The sequence below is a fragment of the Semicossyphus pulcher genome, unplaced genomic scaffold (assembly GCF_022749685.1).
Source record: "Semicossyphus pulcher isolate SPU_LCO1_2020_fin unplaced genomic scaffold, fSemPul1.0.p SCAF_16, whole genome shotgun sequence".
In the NCBI taxonomy this organism is placed as follows: domain Eukaryota; kingdom Metazoa; phylum Chordata; class Actinopteri; order Labriformes; family Labridae; genus Semicossyphus; species Semicossyphus pulcher.
The window spans coordinates 22584237-22608672 of record NW_027211670.1 but is presented as its reverse complement, the minus strand read 5'-3'; the positions used below and the strand labels follow the sequence as shown (position 1 = coordinate 22608672).

At 42.2% G+C, this 24436-nt stretch overlaps 1 protein-coding gene across 2 annotated transcripts in view; it reads right to left on the bottom strand.

Moving 5' to 3' along the window:
- LOC138593971 (ankyrin-3-like) overlaps nucleotides 1–24436 on the bottom strand; it is a 155295-nt gene that overhangs the window by 18799 nt on the left and 112060 nt on the right. The window contains exons 27-39 of one of the 2 annotated variants that reach the window (XM_069665058.1): nucleotides 22178–22284; nucleotides 20334–20366; nucleotides 19133–19357; nucleotides 13150–13304; nucleotides 12789–13000; nucleotides 12481–12688; nucleotides 12111–12207; nucleotides 11799–12027; nucleotides 11144–11269; nucleotides 9837–9959; nucleotides 9290–9316; nucleotides 8575–8656; nucleotides 1093–7371 (exon numbers count right to left, since the gene is read on the bottom strand). In XM_069665058.1, coding sequence (XP_069521159.1) covers nucleotides 1093–7371; nucleotides 8575–8656; nucleotides 9290–9316; nucleotides 9837–9959; nucleotides 11144–11269; nucleotides 11799–12027; nucleotides 12111–12207; nucleotides 12481–12688; nucleotides 12789–13000; nucleotides 13150–13304; nucleotides 19133–19357; nucleotides 20334–20366; nucleotides 22178–22284 — 7903 coding nt within the window. The remainder of the gene's footprint in view (nucleotides 1–1092; nucleotides 7372–8574; nucleotides 8657–9289; nucleotides 9317–9836; nucleotides 9960–11143; nucleotides 11270–11798; nucleotides 12028–12110; nucleotides 12208–12480; nucleotides 12689–12788; nucleotides 13001–13149; nucleotides 13305–19132; nucleotides 19358–20333; nucleotides 20367–22177; nucleotides 22285–24436) is intronic. The other variant, XM_069665059.1, reaches the window with a different exon arrangement.

Here is a 24436-nt window from a genome sequence, read left to right as displayed (position 1 = left end):
TCTCATTTGTGCTACTTCTACCTTGGGTTTTCACATAGCTTCGTCTGGGTTTGGTACTGGATCTGCCTTTAGGTAGTTGTGTATTACCTTTGGAAGTTTGAGTGGTTCGAACTACAGATTTAGTTCTACTTTTCTTATTTTGCGTAGGACAAGAAGTGAATTTCATGGCTTTCATTACTGGAATTCTAGATTTTGGAAATAGTCTCTCAAAAGGGTCTAATCTTTCCCTGACATTGTATGTTGCATGCTCCCTGAATTTAAGATGTTGCCGTGCCTTGTCTTTCACTACTGGTTGGCTTTTACTGCATAGTTTTTGACTGGGCACCCTCACAGGTAACCTGGACTTGCATATCTCTTTGGCTCCCCTGTTTGTTATTGCTACATTAGTGAAATCCCTGCCTTCCCTGTTGTTCTCCTCTAGCTGGCTGAAGGATGCTTCTATCCTGCTGACCTCCTGCGGTGCGGGTCCCAAAGAGGACACCAAGTTATACACGATGCTGCCAGCCTGAATTAGGTCTGAATGAACACGATGGGATTCAGGGATATTGCTACTGGGGAGATTGTTACTCTGTTGTGAAGATGCGGAAGAAGAATTTGTGCTTTGGTAACAAGTGTTCCAGTCCAAATAGTCCCCGTGTTTAGATGTACCTGAAGGGATTCTTTGATTTGAATAATAATCTGTTGTACCTGATGGTGTTTTACTCAAATGGCTATCTGTCATGCCTAATATAGTAGTAAAATAATCTGTGTAGTTTGAGGTTAAAGAATAAGAACTATCTACAGTTGTTCCTGAGGTTGTGTCATTAGAAGGATCGAGCACGCTACTTGAAGGATCAGAGGTTTTATCAGATGATAACTTGAATCCCGTTCTAAATGTGGTGAATTTAGGCACAGTGTTGGAAGTTGAGTCTCTACATGTGCTGTAACTGCCAGATGCAGTTGATATTTCTAGTTGGACAGTAGTGGTTGGAATTGAGACTTGAGGGACAGTTAACGTATCTGCAGAAGTAATAAACTGATCCCTGTGTTGTGAGAAGGCATCTACCTCTGAGTCCCTGACCCTGTACCTGCCCGCCGAGAAGTAATGCTCACCAATCTGAAAAAACTGGAGCCTCTCCTCCACCATGTCCCGCTTGCTCATGTCAATCGCACCACTGCGCGTCATCTCAAACATCTTCCCTTCATGGAAGGGGAAAGGATTTGGCTCGCTCGTTGGCGTGCTATCGTCCGTTGGTGTTCGGGCTGGGGTAGTGTCTGGTGTTGTTGCCTGAGACTGGTCGTCCACTGCTAGTCCAAAAGGCTTAGGCTCATCATTGCTTCCCCGTGTCCCTCCCATGTCAACGACGTCTTCTTCTCCACCTTTACTGGACCAGGGGTCAAAGTCCAGACCTTTAGTGGCCACAGTCTTAAAAGGAGAGTTAAACTCCTCTTCTAACTTATAACTAAAATAAGTGTCTGAAAAGCCCTCTTTATCTGAGGGTTTTTGTTCCTGACCGTTACCCCCTTCCTTACTAACACCATCAGGTTTTTCACCATTTGAAGGGGTATCATTTTGGAAAGTGTCCTTAGGACATTCCTCAGGGGTTTTCTCTTCTTCAATAACTTCCAGTTTTGTTGGGGGAAAAGAGCGGTCAGTTGACCTAAAGGTGTCTGTTGCCCAGACATCTCTCCGGCTGTCTGGAAGACCAACCAGCCGTAAATCTGCCTGCTCGCATAGGCCATCATCCTCATCCTGAAGTTCATATCCATCTAAGGAGTCTATCTCTGTTGCATCAGTGTCATGAGAAAATTCAGCTGTTGTAGCTATTGAACAGTCTGTTATAGACTGGTCATTTCCATTTTGCTCATATTCATAGTCCTCCCCTTTGCCATTAGATCCTTTAGAACCATTAGAACCATTAGAGCCATTGGTCCCACCGTTAGGTTCTTTGTTGTTTCCATTTTTGTCATGTTTTTTGGATTTCGATGCCTTTTCCTTCTCCTTTCTCCTCTCCTCTTCATCCTCAAGAAATGTGGAAGTTATTCTCTTACAAGGAATTGGTTGAAACATTGACTCATCATCATCGTCTTCAGCATTTGACTGACTGTCATCTTCCCCGGGGAGCACTGGGGTAGGAGGCTGGATACGGATAATTGGCTCAGTCAGCAGATGCTTGTCATGTTCTTCCTGTAAGTTCACCTCCATCATTTCTGTCTCAGTCTCTGAAGAAGCACACGAACCTTTTCGTTCTGGATCTGAATTTTCTGAAGCCGAGTCCAGAGGAGGAGGGGGAGGGAACTCAATATATGCAATACCTTTGTCTTTTGAGACTTCTTGCTGCTCCTGGCCTGTAATTTCGTCATGCCTGCCATTAGCTGTTGTTTCTTTTTGGTTTAAATTATTACTTAATTCCTGCTGGTTATCAAATTCTGTTTCTTGTTTATTAGCATTAGCAAGGTCTGCTTGGGTGGCGTGAACACTAGTTTTGCTTTCTGGTAGTGTCTCTTTAAAAGAGAAAACAACTTTGCCGTGGTCGTCTTCCTCTGATTCTTCAGATACCTCCATGATGGGGCTGGGTTTCCCTGGCATGAATCCCAGAAAGCCTTCGAGGGTCCTGGATGTGAGGTCATAGCTGACCTCCTCAGAGCTAGGGGTCTCTGGTGTAAGGGGGCTTTTTCCTGAGCTATCTATAAAAGAGACCTGTTCTAGTGTGTCGTCATCTGGGCTTATGGGGCTGAGTGCTGAGCTGGATTTCTGTTTGACTGTGTACAGTGCCCCTTTGGCCTCTCTTTCTGCCTGCCTCCCCACCTGGACACTGACATAGACGGGCAGAGTTTTGACGCCCTTGAAATTCTCTTTGGTTGTTATGGCAACTGGAGGGGTTATAACTGTCTCCAGTGTTTCTTTAGGGCTTGCGAGGTTATTGGAGTTGGAATCTTTAGGTGCGTTATCCAGGATTTCAAAAGTCAGATTTTCATCTGTTTTAGCCGGGCTCGTCACAGGACTCGTCTTTATTTTGCTCTTAGCTAATGTAGGTATCTGTGAGGGTTTGGTAAAGGTCTGTTTCTTTGTGAGGTCATTATCTAAGGTCGAAGACGATCTTACAGGAATTTGGGATTCTGTCTTTTTTCTGAGATTTTTGTTTAGTGGTTCTTCCGTGTCATTTCTTGACACCTCACCTGGTACGTCTTTGAAAGCAGACTCACTTTTTGTGGCTTGTTGGTACTTTTTAGCATCTTTCTCTTTCTCTAGTAGTCTATTAGTATCATCAACAACAGGTGTCTGGACTTTCTGACCTTTAATGCCTTCTTTGATGTCCTGAGTAACAGTAGAACTAATTTTAATTGGCTTGTCACTTTCAGTTTCCCTAAATTGTTTTTGGGAGACTTCTTGAATGTTTGAGTCTTGCAACTTGTCTCCTGCAAGTTTTGGGGCTTTGGATGTTGATGATATCAAAGCCTGTTTATTGCTGTCAATGGCAGCACCTATGTCCTTCTCAACATCCCTTTTTGGGCTTTGTGCTTCTGCTGTCTCAGGTGCTTTTGACACCTTCCCTCCAGCAAAAGACTGATAGACAGGTAGTTTGCTATCTTGTAATTTTTTTATCGAAGGCTTTGGCTGCACTGGGGGAGGAATTTTTGTTGGACTAGGCTGACTTTGTTTCTGAGCTTGAGATTCAAACTTCATTCTTACAGCACTGACTTTGGATGTTGATTTCACATGAGCAGGAGAAGAGGGTTCAGACTCACTAGTTTTATGTTGTTGTATAATTTTGTCCTCACTTGTATGAGACTGCATACTTTTCTGGGGACTGCTTGGTAAGCTAGTGCTTTTCTTCTCGGTTGAAGTAGTACTGCCAAATAATTTGCCAATAGAGGGCTCCCTGAGTTTGCTTTTACTGGGTACCTCTTCTTCTGCTTTAGGTTTCTGCTGTATTTTCTCAGGGCTACTGCAGGCTGAGCTAGGCCAGGACCTGGGTTCTTTTGGCTCTCGTCTCACCGGCTTCTTTTCTGGCGACTGCAGCTCATCATTTAGCTTTTCTGTTTTGTCACGGAAGAACTGTGACACCTCGCTTAGTTTTTCCTCAGCTTCCTTTACACTTTGCTCCACCCTATCCTCATAAAGGAGCTTATCCCTGCTCCTGTCATGTTTATCCTCTGTAAACCGCATCCAAACAGCATGTTTGGGACTGCCCTGTTCTGTGGAGTAATGAAGCACTGTCACCTTATCAAACTGAGATGGTTCATCCCTGTGCGAGAATTTACCAGATTTAGGGGACCCATCTTTTGATGACTTAGGAACAAACTCTTTTTTGGGACTACCATGCTGCTGACTCTCAGTGCCACGGCTACCACCCTCCTCAGAAACTATGTGCCGTTTTTTGTCAGACACCATCGCTGAATCCTCTGTGTCCGAGTGAGACAGCGACGACGCTTCAAGTTTCTCTGAGAGAAGCATTTTCTCAGCAAACCTATATGACTCGCCTCTGATTTCTGACAACTCATCGTCACAGTATTCTATGGAGTGCTGGCTCAATAGTTTCAATGCTTTATATGAATCATCTGCCATCAGCTGAGCAGAACTCGGGCGACTGTCCTCTTCCTGTGACACTGGGGTGTTAACACGAGATGTTTCTAGGAAGGAGGGGAGGGATTCTTCGACAGTAAGCTCCTCTTCTTCCTGTTGGGCCTCATCGTAATCAATAAGTTCTCTAATCCCATGGTCCCCTTTGTAGACATAAAGCTCAGGGTGTTTCTTAGTTTCCCTGATAAAAACCTCAGTTGGTTCTGCTGTGCTGTGGCCCTTTTCAATATGAACCTCAATAATCCTTTCAACTTTGGGCTTGGATTTAATGTCTCTGTCAAGAAATCTAGGAGTCAGCTCATCGCCTTTGACAGAATCCTGGCTTGCCTTGTGTTCAAAAAGGCCCGCCAGTTCTTTAGATGGGTCTCTACCCGACTGGAACGCTTTCATGATATCTCTAACTGACATACCTTCCTCTATCATCTCTGCACCATCAGTAAGTTGGGGCTTGTGATAAACCATTCTAGTAGTAGTAGTAATATGAGTTTCCTCTTTAAGACACACACTTTTGTTCATCATGGATTCCCCTTCTGGCATCATTGTCTGTAATGTTTTGACAGAGCTTGTCGGAGCTGCATCCGGCTCTAAAGAAGGAAGAGCAGATGCAGCCTCCTCCATGAGAAACGACTCACAAGGATCGTCATAGCTCCTAATGTGGACCACTTCAGTCCTGCTCTCACTCACGCAGGGAGGGATGGGCGAATCTGTGAATAAAGGCTTGGGTCCTGTACTCTCTGCGCTTTGAGGAGCAGAGGGCGTCTTTTCACTCCTGGTCTCAAACCCACTATCTGACAGGGGACTCTTATCCTGCTCATGAGACAGGTCCTCGGGTGACTCCAAAATAGTGTCCGGCCCCTGATACGATTCAGCAAGTTTGCTTAAGTCCTTCTCTGAGGGGGACCTCAGCATTCCAGATACTGGTGGAGGCATTTTCAGTTTGTGCTCTTGAATGGACATCGATGGTTTGAGAACACGTTTCTGTTTTTCTTCCCCTTCCTTTTTCGCCTCCTCCTCGTAGCTTCTTTTCAACTCTGCCATTTTGGAGAGAGAGCTGGCGCCAGTATCGTTCGTTAAAAAGTCTACAACTTTAGCCAACTCTAAGTCTTTGCTTGACATTGACTGGTGTTTGAGAAGGAATTTGTTTTCATCAAAAGAAGGATAATAGTCGAAGAGGGTGCTTCTTTGTGCCTCCTCAATCTCATCTTTGGAAAATTCCTCCCATTCATCCTCTGAGGCTCTATCTTTACCTGCAGCGGCCTTACGTTCACTCATGATGTCTTTCTGCAATATCTCACTGACTTTGACTAAATCTTCTTTAACTTTCTCCACTAGACTAAATGGTTCCTCATCCTCTAACTTGGACTCTTTAGGAGTGCCAATATGTGACGTTTGGACAGTTTTAGCTGCCGTCTGTGGGTCTGTCTGAAGGATAGCTGTCATTCTGATCAGATCCTCTTTCATGTCTGCTACATCTTTTAATATCTCCTGGTTGGACGTTGCAGTTGGGTGGATGATGGGCGGTGTGATAAATGGTGGCGATTTCAGCTGGGACTTTATTTTTGATGCTGTAACACAGTTGGCCAAAGAGGAAGATGGAGATGAGGCACGGGCAGAATCAGGCAGTGCCATTTTGAGAGACCCTGGCCCTGGTTTGGAAGGGATCTCGGGAATGACGTTGACGAACGAATACACAGGTATCGTCATCGTACTGGACACAACTGCTGAGGTGGAGGAGGCAGGTACAGTTCTCATTGAACCATAACCAGAACTTGCTGCTGTAGACCTCCGTGAGGAGGACAGTGATTTGAGAGTACCATAACCTGACACAGAGTATGAGTCTATAGCTTCATTAATGGCTGCACTGACACCGGAGGTTGCTGCCTGCGTGGTGGCCTGGATCCTCTCTTGAAGGCTGCTGCTTCTCTCTGAAAGATGGCGAGACGAAGGAGAGGATGGCGTGGAGGAGGAGGATGGATATTTAACAGGTGAGAGCGATCCATTCATCATGGACAACTCTGAGGAAGCAATGGTGGTCTGTCCAGTTGAGGAGAGAGATGAGAGGGTGGTCCTCCCTCCTCTGGATGAGAGCGTTGAATCTACTGAAGTTTTCAAAGAAGACAAGCTGGAGATGCTTTTGACAGGGGAAAGTTTAGGTACCCCTGCATCAGTCGCAACTGTGGACCCCATGGCAGTTTTAAAAGGCAGATTAGAATTGTACATGTTGTAAGGTTTCTTTGGCGATGCTGGAGCAGTGATAGGGACTGGCGCCCTCTCTGGTACAGAACCATTTGGTATTGAGTGAAGTGGGGAAGTCCTTGATGTGTATGCTGAAGCAAGGCTTTTGATGGATGCTGGATCTGTGGCAGGTTTAGAAGGGCTTCCAGAGGACACAAGGCTGGCAGATCCCTGGACAGGGTACTGACCCATTTGGACAACGGTTTTAATGGGTGAAGGCATAGTCCTGTAAGACCTGATGGGTGATGAGGACAATTTGTCGCTAACTGATTTAACTGGGGTTGACAAGGTAGGTGGTTGTGGTGGCGCTCCCAAGGTGGCTATGATATTTGCAGGGCATGTAGGTGTAGGGGTGCAGAGGGGCCAAGAAGTTTTCAATGGAGAAGCAGCTGGTGAGCCTGCCGGTGAATCGGAAGAGGCGAGGGAACCCCCCACTCCGACTGGCCTTGTTTGGTTAAGGACGGTAATAGGAGCAGTCGACCATGGTGGGTAAGGTCTGGTTGGAAAGACAGGTTTGTGAGGGTAACCAGCAGGCAGTGTTCTTGCTGTTGTGCTTCGCTCAACTGCTGTTTCTTCAGATGAATTTGTAGAAATAATGGTAAAAAGGAATGGGGAAAAATAATAGAAAGGATGTGGAATAGTAAAGGTAAAAGAAAATTATGTTGGGTGAAAAAAAAAAGGAAGAAAAAATGTGAAAGAAGAAGAGATCACAGGAGGAAGAGTTGGTCAGTGATGCAGTCCTGGTATCAAGGAGGGAAAAACAGCAGTTTTATGGAGTGCTGAAATAAGATACTTGAGTACAGATCGAAGATGGATTTATGAAAAGAAACAGTTGTATCCCGTGTGATTTAGGATCGGTAGATGACTCAAACAACAACAGCAACAACATAATGAATAAACTCAACAGAGCACATACAGCAGCAAAGTAAAATTTAAAAGACGATGGCGTAGACTTTCAACTGACAACAGAAAATGGCGAGACGAATGCACCAGGATTAACACAAAAACAACTTCTTTCTTTGGACTTCAGATGTTCTCTAATTTCAATCCGCTTTTTAGAGTGCCTTTTATCTGTTTTTCCAAAACATATTAACAAACTCCCCAAAGACAATTTAGACACTACGATACACTAGAGCCAAGGGCTGCAGAAGTTTCCGTTTTCCGTACAACAAAATATGACAAAATGTGTGCTCCAAGACCGAAGTTTTGGCCCATTTTGTCATGTAAGATCGATAAAAAGCAGAGAATGTGAAAAACTGAAAAGAAACACCTGAAAGAAAGCCAAACTCAAGACCTCCTTACATGCATGTTTGTCCCACAATAAGCTGCTACATCATCAAAAAGCCAAAAGAGCTTCAAACTCAGAGGGGACAAATTAAAAATAAAAATTTTACTTTGACCTCCTTCCCGAATGCCAAAAAAACCGTGTTGGTAAGTCAAAGAAAATTTTTGATGTTGCTGCATTTGGACTTCAAAAACTCAGCAGTGGAAATCAATACAGAAGTTCAACTCACAACGTGGGCAAGCACAGCACAGAAACTCAAAAAACCACTCATTGACCCATGCAAAAAATATGTACCATGTTGTAAACAAGCAGGTGGACAGTGCATGTTATGTAGGATGAAAGATATGCATTAATTACATTAAGTAAGTCACATCTATCTACATATTCATAACGCATTTTACAGGTTAACTAAAGTTGTTAATAACTTATAAACGCAAATTTGCATTATTATATTCATCAAAGGGTTTGTTAGTGAAAATGTCAAACTCACTCAGTGCAGGCTCGGCCAGATAGCTGTAGCGCTTACGTAAGGCTAGGGATGCAAAGGTATGACGTCGCTCTGGCTTTTCAGTCTGCAACAATAGCAAACAAAACATCAGTTTTACGTCACCCTGCTTTGTGTTGGTCATACCAAATGGGCAACATCTGGACCTTACCATTTTAAATTTACGCAAACCCAATAGACTGCATTAGTTGGTGTGAACAAAAACCATATGAAACAGTTGAATAGTACAACGTTAAATTCTCCTTTAAGAGAATTCATTGCCCTTAAATCTTCTATTTTAAGAAAGCTCTACTTACAGTAACAAGCCTAGCTAGTCAAATTAGCTTAGGTTAGTCATAATACGGCTACAAACTCTAAATTAAAAGAACTTAAAAGAGCAAATAATTACTTTTAAGGTAATGTCACTGACGGTTAAATCTTGACTTACGGAAAATAAAGGTAAATCTTAACTCCAAAGCCACTTGTATCACATTCTTTGAACCGGAAGGGATAAGGATTGGATATAAAACAAATAGTTTGTCATAGCTACAATAAAGCATGCAAAATTGAACAGCTGAAGGTTGCTTTGAAAAAGGAAAGCTTGAATTGCTCTTATAAAAGCAGAAAGAATAATGCTATGATGAACAGAGCGGGGCCAGTAAGCAGGGCCAATATAAATCTAGCGCAGAGGACAGCACATGGTGGGGAGGGTGTTGTTTACCTCATCCTCGGCATCTGACTCCATTTCCTGGTTCCCCCAAGATGCATTGCAGAAACAGGGGGAGTAACATAATGGAAAGCAGGGGGAAAAGAAACATCAGGGTGTGAAAAAGGAGTGATTGACAGAAGCTCCAACTCAAGCCACTTAAGCAAACGCAGCAAAAAGAAAAAAGCAAAGACTGAACAAACACCTAAAATAAATAAAAAAATAAAGCGGCAACACTCAGAAGCAAAAACAGCAAATGAAGTCAAGCCACAAAAGCCAGCCTGGTAATCAAAAATAGGCTTTCGCACAAAAGCCCTCAGCCAAAAGCAAGTCAAAGGATAGTTATGAACGAAATGAAACAGCCAATGGCGAGAATCCACTGCAAAGATAACCAGAAGAATTATCCAGAGAGGCTTTAAACAGATAAAAGACACAGTGGCGGCAGTTTGGCCAAAGTCTTTCTCTGTCTTTCATCTATAGGTGTCATAGGGGCCAAAAATACCCTTACCATGAGTGTGGTTATGGAGGTGACAACAGAGAATGGTGAGTCACGCTACCTTACCTTTTTCACCGCAGGAAGCGTGATGTTCAGGTTGCACACGGCCGTTTGTGGGAGGCCTTTTACGGTCTTAAACTCTTTAAGGAACGTAAGACGACCGCAGGGCTCCTGGCTGGGATCCCTCACCTACAGAGAGAACATGGCTTCTTTATGCACCTTTTTCTTTCGTCATTGCTTTTGCATCTGCAGAGGTGCATCTTTTTGACAAATTACTATGGTAAAGTTTTGCAACGTTTTTCTTTAGAGTCTCTATTTTACTATAAATTCAGTATTGTATGCAGTTGTAGGGGTTGTATTATAAAGGGATACTGATTGTAAGTTGTAAAGCACAGTAGGCAAGAGAAGAAGAAGCTCTTGTTTGTGGTACACCTAGAGTTTAACTGGTATTGACATCAAGGCTGTGTATTGGTAACAATCTGGTGATATGATAAGTATGATGATACAGGGGTTTCGAATGAATATTTTTCACGATATATCGCGATTCTGTAAGAAAGCTGATATATCGTAATTTCTTATTTTTATCTAATTTAAGGTAACCTGTCACAGAATAATTAAATTCAACCTTTTATTATTATTATATATTGATTGATACAGTTTTTTGGAGAGTCCATACAGTTTCTTGACACTTCAGTGTATTGATATTTTCTTTTTCCCCTAATTGACATGAGTGCAAGTTTTATTAGAGAACACATTCTAATGTATTGCTTTAAAATCTGTGGTTTGGTGATCAAAGAACTCCTGATATATTATATCTCTTTAAATAACATAACAAAGAGTCGGTCTAGTGCTGCTCTTTTGTAAAGTGTCTCGAGATAACTCTGGTTATGATTTGGCGCTATACAAATAAAATTTGATTGATTGATAAACCTGCAGTATGTAGTTAAAGCTTAGCGATAATTCAGCATCTAGTGAAACTTTATTTATAACGAGCACGGAGCCCTAGTTTTATCTCATCTATAGACACGGTTCCCTGCTGTTGTGATAAATGCTGTCTGATCTAGTTTTCACAATCACGCCAAATGATGCAAGAGTATTGATTATGGAGGACGTGAAATCAATGGATCGATAAAGGACATGGGGTCATTTATCAGTCGCAAAGGGAACTAGGTTAAACCGTGTTGACTGTTTATTGTATTGAACGCGAGTGTGGGAAGTAGGACAGCAAAGGGGAATGAAGCTAAAACAACCACATATTTAAACTGTGTTATTTGAGAAGGAGTTTTTTTTCGTCTCAGAGAGCTTTAAATTCCACATTCCAGCCTAAGAACCATCTGTTGTGGGAAGTTGTGGTCACAGATCGTATGTAATACCTTGACGCAGAAGGGCAAACGGTTCTCCTTGAAGGCGTAGAAGTTAAGAACTAACTGCTGACCGGCTTTAGCCAGAGGAGCCAGGTTTCCATAGCAATCCACATAGATGGGCCTGCCCTCCAGGACCTGAGAGAGCACATCACAGAGGTGAGAACAACAGTCACAGACTACTTTTCAAAGGTGGATAAAACTTCAACAGTACTCCGAACTGGCATGTGAATAAGCACCAAGATATCTTTACTGCAGGAGTGCTGCCTTAAAAGTGAGCTTAATTTACAGCACTTGGAAAACCTCAACCAGCCAAACACCTTAAAATACCTGTTTTAAATCTTAACAAATACATAAATAACAAAGATTTAAGACATTTGTCTTCCTGAAAAGAGAAAAATTAAATGTGGTACAATCCACTAGTTAGGGATCCCACACAGAGGATGTAAAGCAATTGCTCAATATTGTATTTAAGATTGTTCTAATAAATAAAATAATATAAAAGCTTGTGTAAAATAATAAACCTGTGAATGTAGAACATAAAAAGTACTGCTGTTATAACCAATGAATCTCCTTAAATGGGCATTAGTTACAAACAAATACTGAATGATTCTTCAAAATCTCACGACACGATCAGAATAAAAATATCCAAACAATAATGATGTACCTCGATGTCTTTGCTCCTGGCCACCTCCTCAAAGTTCTCCTGCTGCTCCAGAGTCTTGTCCACCTTGTCGTCCGTCATACAGAAGCACCTCAGCCGGGACTCCACGGTGTCGTTCATCTTAGCAAACACCACAAACTTGGCCATGTACGGCACACAGATCAGCTCCCTGTACAGCTGCGTGGCCAAGCCCACCGTCTCGGGGATCTGGTGGCAGTCTGCTAACCAGAACCTGCGAGAATGTCAGACACAGAGATAAATACAAAAGATTGTGTTTCAAACGCTCAGCAAGAAGGAAAAAGAAGTGCGTCTCACCTGGCGGAAACATTGGTGGTGAAGGAGACACAGTCGTTGACGAAGGTGAGAGGAGTCGTGCCAGTGATGTCTTCCCACTGTGCTGGAGACGTACCGCCTGATAGAGAGTCAGACAAGGAACATCAAACATATTGAAGATTCAATTTAAGTGTGATTTATATTCTTGTGCTGATCATAGAAGTTATACTGTTACCTTTACTGTTTCACTGTATGTTTTTAAATTACTAAAATGGCATACCCTGGAGAACCCTGCAGAGACACGCTAAAGAAAAAGCCCACTGAATCAAGGCTTTCTACTTGTGCCTTCTTTGGTTTAGTAGTTAGTATTGATAGGGATCAACCACCACACACACATATCACACCAACACACCTGTGATGCTACAGAGGAGGCGGAGACATGGAGTGCAGTCTCCTTTGTAGCCGTTTGAAAGCCCCTCCCCTGAGAGAGGCGGGACTGGGATCGTCATGGTGATGGGCTTGTGGAACTTTCTTCTTCTGGGCTCAACGGTAACAATGGGGCTGAAGGTGGCTCGATTACCAAGGATTTTCTTCACCGTGTCATCAGGTACCGGCTGGGCCTGCATGGAGTATAAGTGTGTACATTTTTATTAGCGTGTTAGCTGTTAGCTTCTGCTGCTGTGTTCGCTATTCTCTCTGCGTAAGACAAAGACGAGTCACCTGAAGTCCAACTTTGATCTTCTTGGTTAAAGCCCCCTCAGGGAAGGAAGCCTGAACCAATGGGACGCTCCGGCTGCACAGAGTCCCGCCCTCTGGTCCCATGTGATTGGTCTCCTGCCTGATTCGAGACACTACAGCAAAGTATTGTGGGAAGTCCTTGGTGATGATGCGGCAGATTCTCTTCCTCTCCAGCTCCTCAGGACTGTCCAGCTCTACAGGGAGGAAAAACACACATATGATGACAAGGTAAAGCAGGCTGCTGACATACACGTATAATTCTTCACATGAAAGCTCTCTAAGGAAACTGCAACTTAACTTTGACAACATAAATAAAGGGATAAAATGTGCTCATGTGCTTTACCTTCATCCATCCCACTGAGGAGCTGCTTGAGGTCGTCCGTCTTGTAGTCGTACAGATGCTCCTTCCAGGTCTCTCCGTTCTCGCTGCGCAGCAGGATCAGCTCTCTCTCCTGACCCCGCATCGAGCCAAAGTGAGGGATCTCCACTATCACAGGCCTGGTGAGGTACATGTCAAGGAAATAAGTGTTAATTAGTTATATTTTGTGTCATTTAAGATCGAGGTAACGACTAAACCAACACAAAGTAATCCCAATATTTGTCTTGAGAGTTGACCTAGTTTTAGATGGATCTAGATTACATTAAAAGCTGCACCTTTGTGAGGTTAAACTAATGCAAAATTAAATCTGAAACAATACAAATAATGGAGAGCATAAAACACAGCTTCTCTAGGGGATACACATCTATAAAGATGGGATTCATTTAAAGTTCAAATAAAGTGAAATATGGCAAAGAAACACTCGGTCTAACAAACATACAGTACAGGTATAAATGAACTTCTGCTGATGACATAATGACAGCGGTGGCCGTGCTGCAGGTTAATGGGACATTCAAAGTGCATGTGATAGCTGGGCGTGACTTGACAAGACACGTGAAATGAAAGGAGGACTGGGAGGAGAAAGCTGCACAGCCCTTATTCAAACAAGGCATGAGAGCAACAGAAGAGAGACGGATGAACGCGCTCTAGCCTGAGGAGTCTCTCAGATTAGACGACAGCAGAGCCAGTGTGGAGCGATCAGAGGAGCTGTTTTCATCGATTATGAAATGTTTTTAACAAAGATACTGACACAATGTTTTTCTCAAAGGTACTTTTTTCCCTCAATCAGCTTCTCACTTCACACGCAATATATTTATATGATGTCTGCCTACATTTGCCAACTTTATAGAGGAATCTTGTTCGTGCAAAGTAGCCATGGAAGCGATTTAGAAGCGATTACATGAAGAAAATATATTCACTTATAATATTAACTTTTCCAAACAATGTAAATAAAGGTTAACAGATTGTTTTCCTTTAATTTATGTATTATTTCAATTACTTGGCATTTATAGAACTACTCTTTACTGTGTTCTTATTAGCTGCCCTAATAGTAAAATAAAACATCAGGACAATAGAAAACAAAAGCCACAAAGCCTTTATTCAATAGAGTAATTTTTTTGTGGACAATCGACCGCGCAGAAATCGCTTAAGACGTATCGATACGCCTTCATTGTCGGTCCTTAAATTGCCACCCAGCATTACCCAGCTAGAAGGAGGGACACGCAAATCAGGAAACAGATTGTTGGAATTTGAACTGAACAGCCAAACAAATACACCCCTCCTCTCAGAGGCTCGTCCCCTTTAATTTGTGCACCCACTTTGCCAGGAAACAACTTGAAATACGGAAGAATTTGCTGCCCATGATTAAATGAGCGTCACTAAGGAGAATCAGGGCCCCTCGACTTGAACGACCGGCCTGAGGAGACGAGGCTCACAGAGTCAGTGACATCTTCTAAATCACTTCTTAAAATGCACTTTTACAAACTTGCTTTTATGTGACGTTTATGTATTTTTATTTGCTCCTAATTCATTTCACCCTTTATCCTCTGGCTCCATCATCTTCTGTCCTCTAACTTCATCGTGACTGTAGCTTTGTATCGTCTTGCTGTGTCGGCCATGTTGTTACCCACTGTGTTCATAATTTCTTGTTTGTCAAAGCACTTTGTGAACTCCTGTTTTTAAAGGTGCTATATAAATAAAGCTCTACTTATTATTCATTTATTTATCTCTTTGAAAATACACGTAGGTGTTAAGTTTACCTCGTGACGATAAGTCTTTCAATGTAGGTATGGAAGCAAACAACTTATCTAAGCAGAGAAGAAACGAAGCCTTTGTATTAACTTCAACAACTCGATGTTGGTTATACACGCCAAAGAAAGTGAAATATTTTTAGACCAATTTGTTTAAGTTATATGTTGTAATTCTTTTTATCAGGTATGATGTGAGACAGTGTTTCCATTTGCAGAACCAAAGCTGTTTTTCCTTTAAGGCACTCAGAACAGACAGCAAGGAGATATTAGCTAAAGAACCCCACGTCTACGTTTCCTGTCATAAATCCCACTTTAGCAGTCGTGCGTTTTTTTAAATGAAACTGTACATATTTCTACTTGAAATTGAAAAGCTAGCAAGAGTTTTATTGGCTAAGCTAACGTTACCATTCGATGTTTCCATGCATCAATCACGGATCAGAATCTGATGTCGGTTGGTCTGTTTGTTTATGGTGACATTGACATGTCGCTGTCAGGAGGACAACAACAACTAACATTATCATTCATGAATATATAGTATGATAGAGAAAACGTTTAAAGGTGTTTTTCATAATTTTCCATTTTTATGATAAAAAACATGAAGGGGAGAACGGACATTAAATCTTAAACCCACTGAAGCTCGGGTTAGCTGCTGGTCAGTAGTTCTAATAACAACCTGCGACCTGCTCCAGCAGCAGCCCTGCAGTTTTACAATCACCGCTGCAGGCTGACGTTACACGGATCGACTCAGTCAAACTCTTTCTACTCATGGTTCTGGAAATAAAATTACACAGAGGGCTGTGGGATGACATTACAAAAACTGATCTTAAAGGTGGAGTAACGTAACAGCGGTCATGGGAAGCAGGATGATGCTCGGCTTGAGGAGGAAGAGGCTCATGCCCAACAAGCGCAGTCCAGTCCAAACAGCCAATCAAAACCTTCGCTTTCAGTGACATCAGAAGCCCACTGAAAGCCTCTGAAATAAAAAATAAGATGGTCTCTAAGATGAAAGTGGCTGAAAGTAACTGTAATGGATTTAAAGCTATATTGTGTAGTTTTAGGAAGAATTGTAAATCTTAACTGTAAAATCTACGTCTCTCCCTTTAATGATACTGAGGCGTAAACAAATCCACGTCTCTGTGGTTGACTCATCGTTATTATTATTTACTAGATCTCCTCCTTCAACGCTATGTCATTGACTTCTTCCCAAAACTACAGGCAACCTTAAAACAGTAATGCTGTGTCCTAACAAATCAAAGTAAACCTAGATGGGTGAAAGAATCCATCAGCATGAATCAGCCTCGGTCATGTCGTTCCCTTGGGAGAGGTGGGAGGTACAGACGGGAGAGGAGCAAAGGGAGGGTGGGAGGTGCTATGTTTGGTTCCTACCCAACAAATCTAGTTCCTCTGGGTCCCAGCTGAAGCACTGGACTAACCAGGCTCTCGCCTTCATTAAGGGCTGGCAGCTTTCTGGGAAGATGCAGTTTACTGTGTCCGCAAGATAATGAAACACACACGCACCCACAACCATACACAAGAGACACACTCGTCAAGTCAGGAGAAGCACACACACCACCAAGTTCTAGTTTTACATCAGTAATAAGACTCCTGTCTTTTCTCCCCAGCACTCATCAGAGACATCAGTAATGGCAACGACTTGTACACATTATCATAACTTTTTCTATTAAGTTTATGGTCTCAATCTCTACTTTCAAGTCTCAAAACAGCATGATGTTCATTTTGTAAAAGATGGTCCCATTTAGAGTAAACTATACGATAAGTAAGGGTATGTTTTATAGTTTGGATAGCTGTGATTGACAAGTGGCTAACACCATTCATTCATTTTAATCCTTTTAGATCACATCCCCAGTAATATTGTGCATCTATTTGACAATATAGGTAAAAAAAATACAGAAAATCCATTTCTTCGTATTCTTATATCAAAATCTGATAATTTTTTCTTCATGTAAAACAAAATTTCACGCGTGCTTACGTAAGTTAGCACCAAACAATTTCAACCAATCAATCTGCAACATTTAGCCGCAGAGCACTAAGAACGCTCGGTCAGTTAGCTAGCTACTGCGCTGTGGAGAACGTCCGTCTACGCCCACTTCTCAACGATCAAATCAAATCCCTCTAATGATATGTCCCGCCTGCACGTCCTGTTTCACTCGGAAATACGTCACGATACGGAAGCTAGATACTCTCGAAATGCCGTTTCAGCTCGACTTTAAGCCGGAGATTGTACTCGCTTTTAACTACACGTTCGTGTGCGCATGATGGCTGCCACGCGTTCTCTGCGTCTGTTTGGTGCGTCCTCAAAAATTAACATTACGCGTACGCCAGATGCAGTATGCACATGAACGGTAGGGGCAGTGTAGAGGCAAAGGATACGTGACGGGCTCGACACAACAGCAGAGACAACAACTTTTGAAGACAAGCTGATAGACCAAGTCCGCGATTATCCACATCTGTACGATGTGTCATTGCCACTGCACAGTGACAAACATACCTGTCAACCTAGCTGGAGACAGATACTTTAGAAGTCGACGTGGAAACCTGCGTCCGGGGACCGTTACGTCCGTGCACGGAGGAACATGATGGAGAGACGGAGTAAGGACGGTCGCTTTTTCTGCCGTGATCTCAGAGTAAACATAACAGTAACCTCCTCGAGTGTGGCCATGTCTATTGTTTACATCCCGCACATACCCTCCTGAGACCCGAGCTTTTGTTTGGTATGCATTTTTAATTTCTCCTACCTTTTGGGGATTAATAGGACCTAATAAGTATAAACCAAAGAAGTGTCTTTGTGTTACATTGAAAAAGTCCCAACGTCCTCATGTGAGTACCTTGTCGTAACGGTGTTGTAGCTTGTTGCTATTGATAAAATTAGTCAAATTTGTCGGCCATATCAAGCTACAACTGTTAATACGCATTAAATAAACAAGTTTCAATCATAAAATCTGAAGAGGTTTTGTACCTGGTTGAGTTTTCTATAGAGACCGACTATCACATTTTGGTCGGGATCACGGCCATCTTGAATGTACACTGATCAGCAATTTGCTTTTGTGACCACAGGGTGGTGGACAAAGTGTCCATGAATGAGACCAACGGGTCTAAGAATTAAATAGTATGCTGCTGTGAAGCCAAAATGTAATGTCCCCGTATGAGGACGCAGGGTCTCAGGTAGTTGCATATGGCGTCAGCTCTCTGGTGCGCCCTCTAGCGGTATCCTCCAGAAACACGCTTAGTGCAAAGACAAGTATGTGAACAATTACCTTCATGACGCGGACGGTTGTATACGCACACGCAAGGTAAAAAGCAAGAATATCTCCGGCCTAACACTTAGCAATGCATCTTCCACCATGAGCTCAATCAAAGGAAAGTTCATGTTTTTCATTATATTTAACATATTATGTTCTGACACCGTTTTCAGCCTCGTCTTGAGATAATATTTTAGAAATGAAGAAATAAATTACAAAGCATAAATACAAAATAACTGTGCTGCTGTTTTCAGTTTTTATGATTTAATGATGAATTCTTTTGGACTAATAGCCGGAAAAAAGTGCATTTTTAGGAAATTATCCTCGGGTTGAGAAAAATTGCAGTTGAGAATTTTCTACTGTGACAGCAGTTCCAAAGCCTTTGAGTCTGAAACTCCCCCACAGCCATCACAAATAGGCTCATTGATTAGTGATTTATCCAAACAAAATACACTTAAGATTTAATTAATCAAAACTTTAAAGAATGTTTGCTTTAAGCTTTATTATTAACACTATAATAAACTGTAGAGACAAATATTTGTCTAGAAGCTGTGATATTTTTCTTTATCAAACACTAAAAAATTTAAGAGGTAGTCTGAGTCTCGCTGCAGCAGGAGAACATATATTCTTCTTTCTTCACTACCAACACTTTCACACAGTTTACATCTGTTATTGATGTTGCCTTTACATTGCCAAAGGGAAACTCAGCACACCGCAACAATTTCACTTAAACTGCAAATAAAGCAGCAGGTATCACACCTCCACATGCGCATACACACATTCACACCTTTAAATATAAACGCAGATGGCTGGAGAATGGCGATGGCAACAAGCAGAAGGAAGGAGATGTCAAGTAACCGAACAGAAGTGCAGAAAAATACGCCGTTAAGCAAACTGCAACAATATATTTGAAGTTGAAAAAAGAAAATGGAGTCTTACCCGAGGAACTGAGCTCCAGCCGGGCCGACCTCGACCAGTCGGCTGGCCAGGCCTTCTCCTTCCACCATCGGAGGAGGCGACGCCAGTTTGTGTTTCTTAACCAGCCTGCAGGTGATCCTGGTGGGTGCGGTGCACTTCCTGGGCGGGATGATGATGCGCATGCCATTGTGGCGACTTCCTCTCATGGAGCCGCCTCTGGCGTCGACCATGAAGCTGACCAGGAACCTGATGGAGAAGGAAAGGAAGAAAAAGGAGGAGAGGAGGAAGGGATAGGAGATAGACGGTGAAGAGGAGAGGAGTTTAAAAGTGACAAAAAGGTGACAGACAGAGGAGCATGTGGGGAGAGAACCAGAGGAGAGGAGGGAAGGATACAGAAAAATATGGGATAAGAAGGAGAATACACATCAGAGTAACAACAGCTTTAATGGAGAGAGAAGAGTTTAGCTGAGGTGAAGTGCCGTCCATGCTGTGATCCTCAAAATACACAAAAAAAAGTGTGAGTAAAGAAGACAGATTAAGACAGAGGAAAGAGCAGAGATGTGAGGAGTTTTCTGTGTTGGCTCTGGCTGTTTCAGTTACATCCATTTCTTAGTGTGAATACGCCGCCAATCTACCGACACAGGAGCCTCCACTTAAACCAGTGTTTTACCCACGTTAGAAGGTGGTGCAGTTCTGTGTGTAACTCATTTATATTTGACACACACACACGCACACAAAAATCCACACCATGCAATTTGGTGAACGAGATGTCGTGTTAGTTTGTATGAAGCTGTTGAAAAAACGATGTAAAAATAAATGTAATTTTGCATAAATGTGTCCTTTAGTAGGTAAGATTGAGTCTCAAGCACACACTTGCTACTGATGAAGGAGTGTTTGACCAGAACCTATTTCCACTGGCCACCATTACTTGTTCAAATGTAAACAGTTCCAGTTGTAGCTAGAGTGCAAGTCAGCGTCATGTCAATCTCTGCAAAGTCACATTGAGACATGTTAGAGAAACAAAAGGAAAAACAACAAGACCAACAAATCCAAACCACTTTACATCAAAGCTGTAAGAAACAGTTCGTGTAACAGGACGGCAAACACAGATGTTATGAGTGATCAGAGAGAGGAGGGTGTGATGTCACCGGAGACAGGAAGTAACACAAAACAAAGGTAGTGGTGGTGGTGATAAAGAGGGCAACCAATCACAGTCAATCACCTGCTGTCGTACTGCGGGAGCGGAGAGGAAAAACTGCAGGATGGACGACAAAGCAACGCAGGAGCGACAGGTCAACAACAGAGATTTGTCATTGGAAAAATACCACTAAGAAGACGATCACCAAGGAGTCCTTTAAAGGAGCACAATGGACATGTGGGGAAACGCTCCTATCTGCTTTGTTTGAGAGTTACATGAGGAGTTTGACACCTGACTCACGGCTAATACACTCTAAAGTCCAGGGCTGATAGCTTAGCTTAGCATTAAGAGTGGATACATAGTTTTTACATCTTAGTGTTAGAACAGATTTAACAAAAGATTAGATAAGGTACCCTTTAGCATCTGTTATAAGATACAGCTTAGAGTCCATTTTAAAGTAGCCTTTAGACTCTGTTCTAAGGTACCCCTTAGCATCAGTTTTATTATACAGTTTAGCATCTGTTTTAAGCTACCCTATAGTATCTGTTTTAAGGTATATTTAGCATCAGTTTGAGGGTTCCTCTAGGGCCTGTTTTGAGGTACCTTTAGTTGCATCTCTTTTAAGGTGCCCTTTAGCTTGTGTTTTTGTTTTTACTTTAGTGTTTTTTTTGGTATCCTTTAGCATCTGTATTAAGGTTAGCATCTGTTTGTAGGAACCCTTTTGTTTCTGAAGGTGTATTAATCCGTCTTTCCTAAGCTACCCTTTAGCATTTTTAAGGGACCCTTTAGCATCTTTTTTAAGGCACCCTTAAGCTTGTTTTTTGTATCCTTTAGCATCTGTTTTAAGGTAACTTTAGTATGTGTTTTAAGGTACCATTTAGCATCTGTTTGTAGGTAGATTTTTGTTTCTGTTTGAAGGTGTATTAATCTGTCTTTCCTAAGGTTCCCCTTAGCATTTTTAAGGTACCCTTTAGCATCTTTTTTAAGGCACCCTTAAGCTTGTTTTTTGTATCCTTTAGCATGTGTTTTCAGGTACCATTTAGCATCTGTTTGTAGGTAGCTTTTTGCTTCTGTTTAAATGTGTCCTAAAGCATCTGTTTAAGGTAACCTTTAGTGTATGTTTCAATGCACCATTCAGTCTTTGTTTTCAGGTACCCTTTGATCTCTGTTTTAAAGTTCCTTTTAGCATCTGTTATGAGGTACTCTGTTTCATACAGACACTGAAGAGTAACCTGTTTATATGTACGGGACTAAAAGGAGCCCGATAAAGCGGCAGTATGACCTGAGACTTGAGAGTGTTCTCAAACTTCTCATCTTACTCTTTGTCAAAAAACACATTGGCAAATTTCCCCAAATGTCAAAATGTTGCTTTAATTACAGCTCCTTCATTTCCATAGTTACATGAGTCACAGGTGGATCTCCTGCTGCAAGGTTAATGACTGCCTTAAACTTTAGCATGAGGTAAGCACTGGTTTGTTAAATTGGTTATACTGTATAGAGAGAGCAAGAGCCAAGTCTTGTATCTTTTGAACAGTGCTCTTGAGCAGTATGATGCTATTATACGCTAATTATGGAAATGAGGGGAGTGTAACAGATTAGCTTTAAAATTCAAGAAGAACACACACGTAGAGAAGGTGAAGAGAAACCGCTGCAGGTAGGAGACGTTGTCTCGAGGGGAAAGAAAATGACAAAGAGAGGAAGACAGACGAAGAATACATAACAGGCAGATGAAAAGAAAGACAAGCACATGTCTCGTGTCGTTCTTCTCACACACCTCTTAATCCTCCTGTAAACACTGCGATCACAAAGGCACGTTGTCTACCTTTCCCTCAATCCTCTCCCGATGTAGTCTAAGCTGACATTTTCCCTGATCCTTGTCGTCTTCACTGATCCTTGTCTTATCCACTCATCCTTTCAGTAATGCTTACCCGGAGTGAATCGGTGAGGCGACAAGGTTGACATTATCCAGTGCATCTGCAGTCCAGCTGTACCTCCTCAGAGAGTCGTTGTCATAGTCCTTAGCCACCGCCAAATGCTGCAGAGGACACGGCAAGGTCATTGGAAGGCATATATGGTGTTATTTTAAATTAAAGTAATGATGATTAAAATATAGAGCTTTGGTGATGACGCCATGCATTTAGAAGAAGAAGGGAAGAAATAAAGACACCACATCTCCAACAAGAAAACCTGACAATAAAGAGTTTTGATGGTGGAAAGTACACACTGCTCTTGTTAAAGACGACTATGTGTCTTCTAACTTTTGGGTTGCAATTTTTCCCTTCCAGGTCCGGCAGTGAGCTGAGGTACAAGATGACAACCCAGATTCTTATTTTGGTCGTGTCTCCTCTGGGAAAGGAGGGCATCACTTCAGAGTAGCTCTTGCAGGATTTATGGCTGAGTCATAAAAAGATTTCTACACAAGGGAGACTGCTGTTGATCGGAATTCATTTCAGGACACCATCATTTAATAACACACACCTTTAACTGAAAAGAAAGCTGAACTTCTGCCAGCAAAATACAGGATAAAGGATGTGAGTCAAGAAGCAGGCCCACATTATCCGATTTCAAGCTGATCAATCCCTACCATCGATGCCTGCATATTTTCCTTGCATGAAGGAGGAGTCATGGGGGAGATAAACTGTCTATAGAGTGGCTTTGTTTCACAATGAAAGATGGCAGCAGTGCTTGTTGTAATGTCTGTAAAATGATGGTGGGTCTTAAATTCCTGCAATGCCACGTATTTGACAGTCTGCGTGAGGGACGATGCTTTTGTCATCAGTCAGTCCTCTTAAAAAACAAGGAACAGAAACTGATGAATGCATGCATGCTCCAACGTAAACTCTGCATGCCAACAACAGATCACAACTGATGACGGCGTACCTGAACTGAAAAACAACACAATACTGAATGACATGTTCTCTCGTGCACATCTACCTTGTTGTGATGCTCTACAATGAAAGACCTTTCCTTACAGAGCATCTGGAGCAGCGTGAGGGGAGACAAGCTGGTGTTTAGGAGCCGTTACATTCACAGATCATATAATCATGTTACTTTGAAGTCCTCTCCAAATTACTGCATAGTGTGTCTCACTGTACTCTGGTAGTGCTGACGTTTGCAGGCACAAAATAGCACCTAACTGCAGAGAACATCAAGTCTCCCCTGTAGTGGAATTGACATCATGCCTACTCTTATTGTAGTGGCCAAAACTGCTACAAAGCAGACACCTTGCTCCCTTCTTCACGCTTGACCAAAGAGACGTTGTACAAAAGGTCACGTGTCTGATCACTCACGTTTCTGAGCGCACCTGAACGCAGCATCCCCCCGAAACACGGCAATGAGGGAGACATGCCCGGACATGTTTACTGCACCTACTACGGAGACATCACTGATCGCCCACGGACTCTTTTTATCGTGTGTGCGTCCATGAATGTGTAAGTTAGTTTGACACTGATGTTTATGTTACACTCTGTTGGCCGCGAGTGTATTTTTGTCGTGTTTGATGTTGAGATGAGAATGTTAGCTAACTGTTAGCTAGTAAAGAGTTGTGAACCTTGTTTAACTTCTATTCATTGGCTCGAGTTTCTGTGACTTTTTTGTGTGCCTTTATTTGTACGTTGTTGATAGCTTTGCGCAGGCAGTGCGAGTTAATGTCGTAGAATTACATCAAGCTTTTTTTACAGAATCGTCGAGCATTTAGGCAGAATTCAAGTGCTGTTTTATTGGCTGAAATAATCGGCAGAAAAATGATAATAATAATAATTTTCAAGCCAGCTACTGACGTGCTGATAATATCGTGCATCCCTATAAGAAAGTCTTTTGTTTATCCCAAAGAGACCTTGACAAACTTGTAAATTAAAAATTGAAAATGTTTCAATATATTCATATCTAAAAGATCATTGAGGACGGAGGAATCTACAATGTAAGAATGATATATATCCGGGTTTGAGCTTAGAGACGTGAGCATTAACAGGTGAGGAGGGGTATTTTCAGTGCTGTTTGTTTGTCAGCGTGATGATGTGAGAACTACTTGCCCAATTTTTCGTAAGAACTGTATTTACAAATGTATGTTAATATGTAAAATAGTTTCAATTTTGAGGTACGTAATATATCAATCAATTATTTGTATTGAGCAACAAATCACAACAAAAGTTTTCGCATGAACCCACACAAGCTCTTTTTACTTTGCA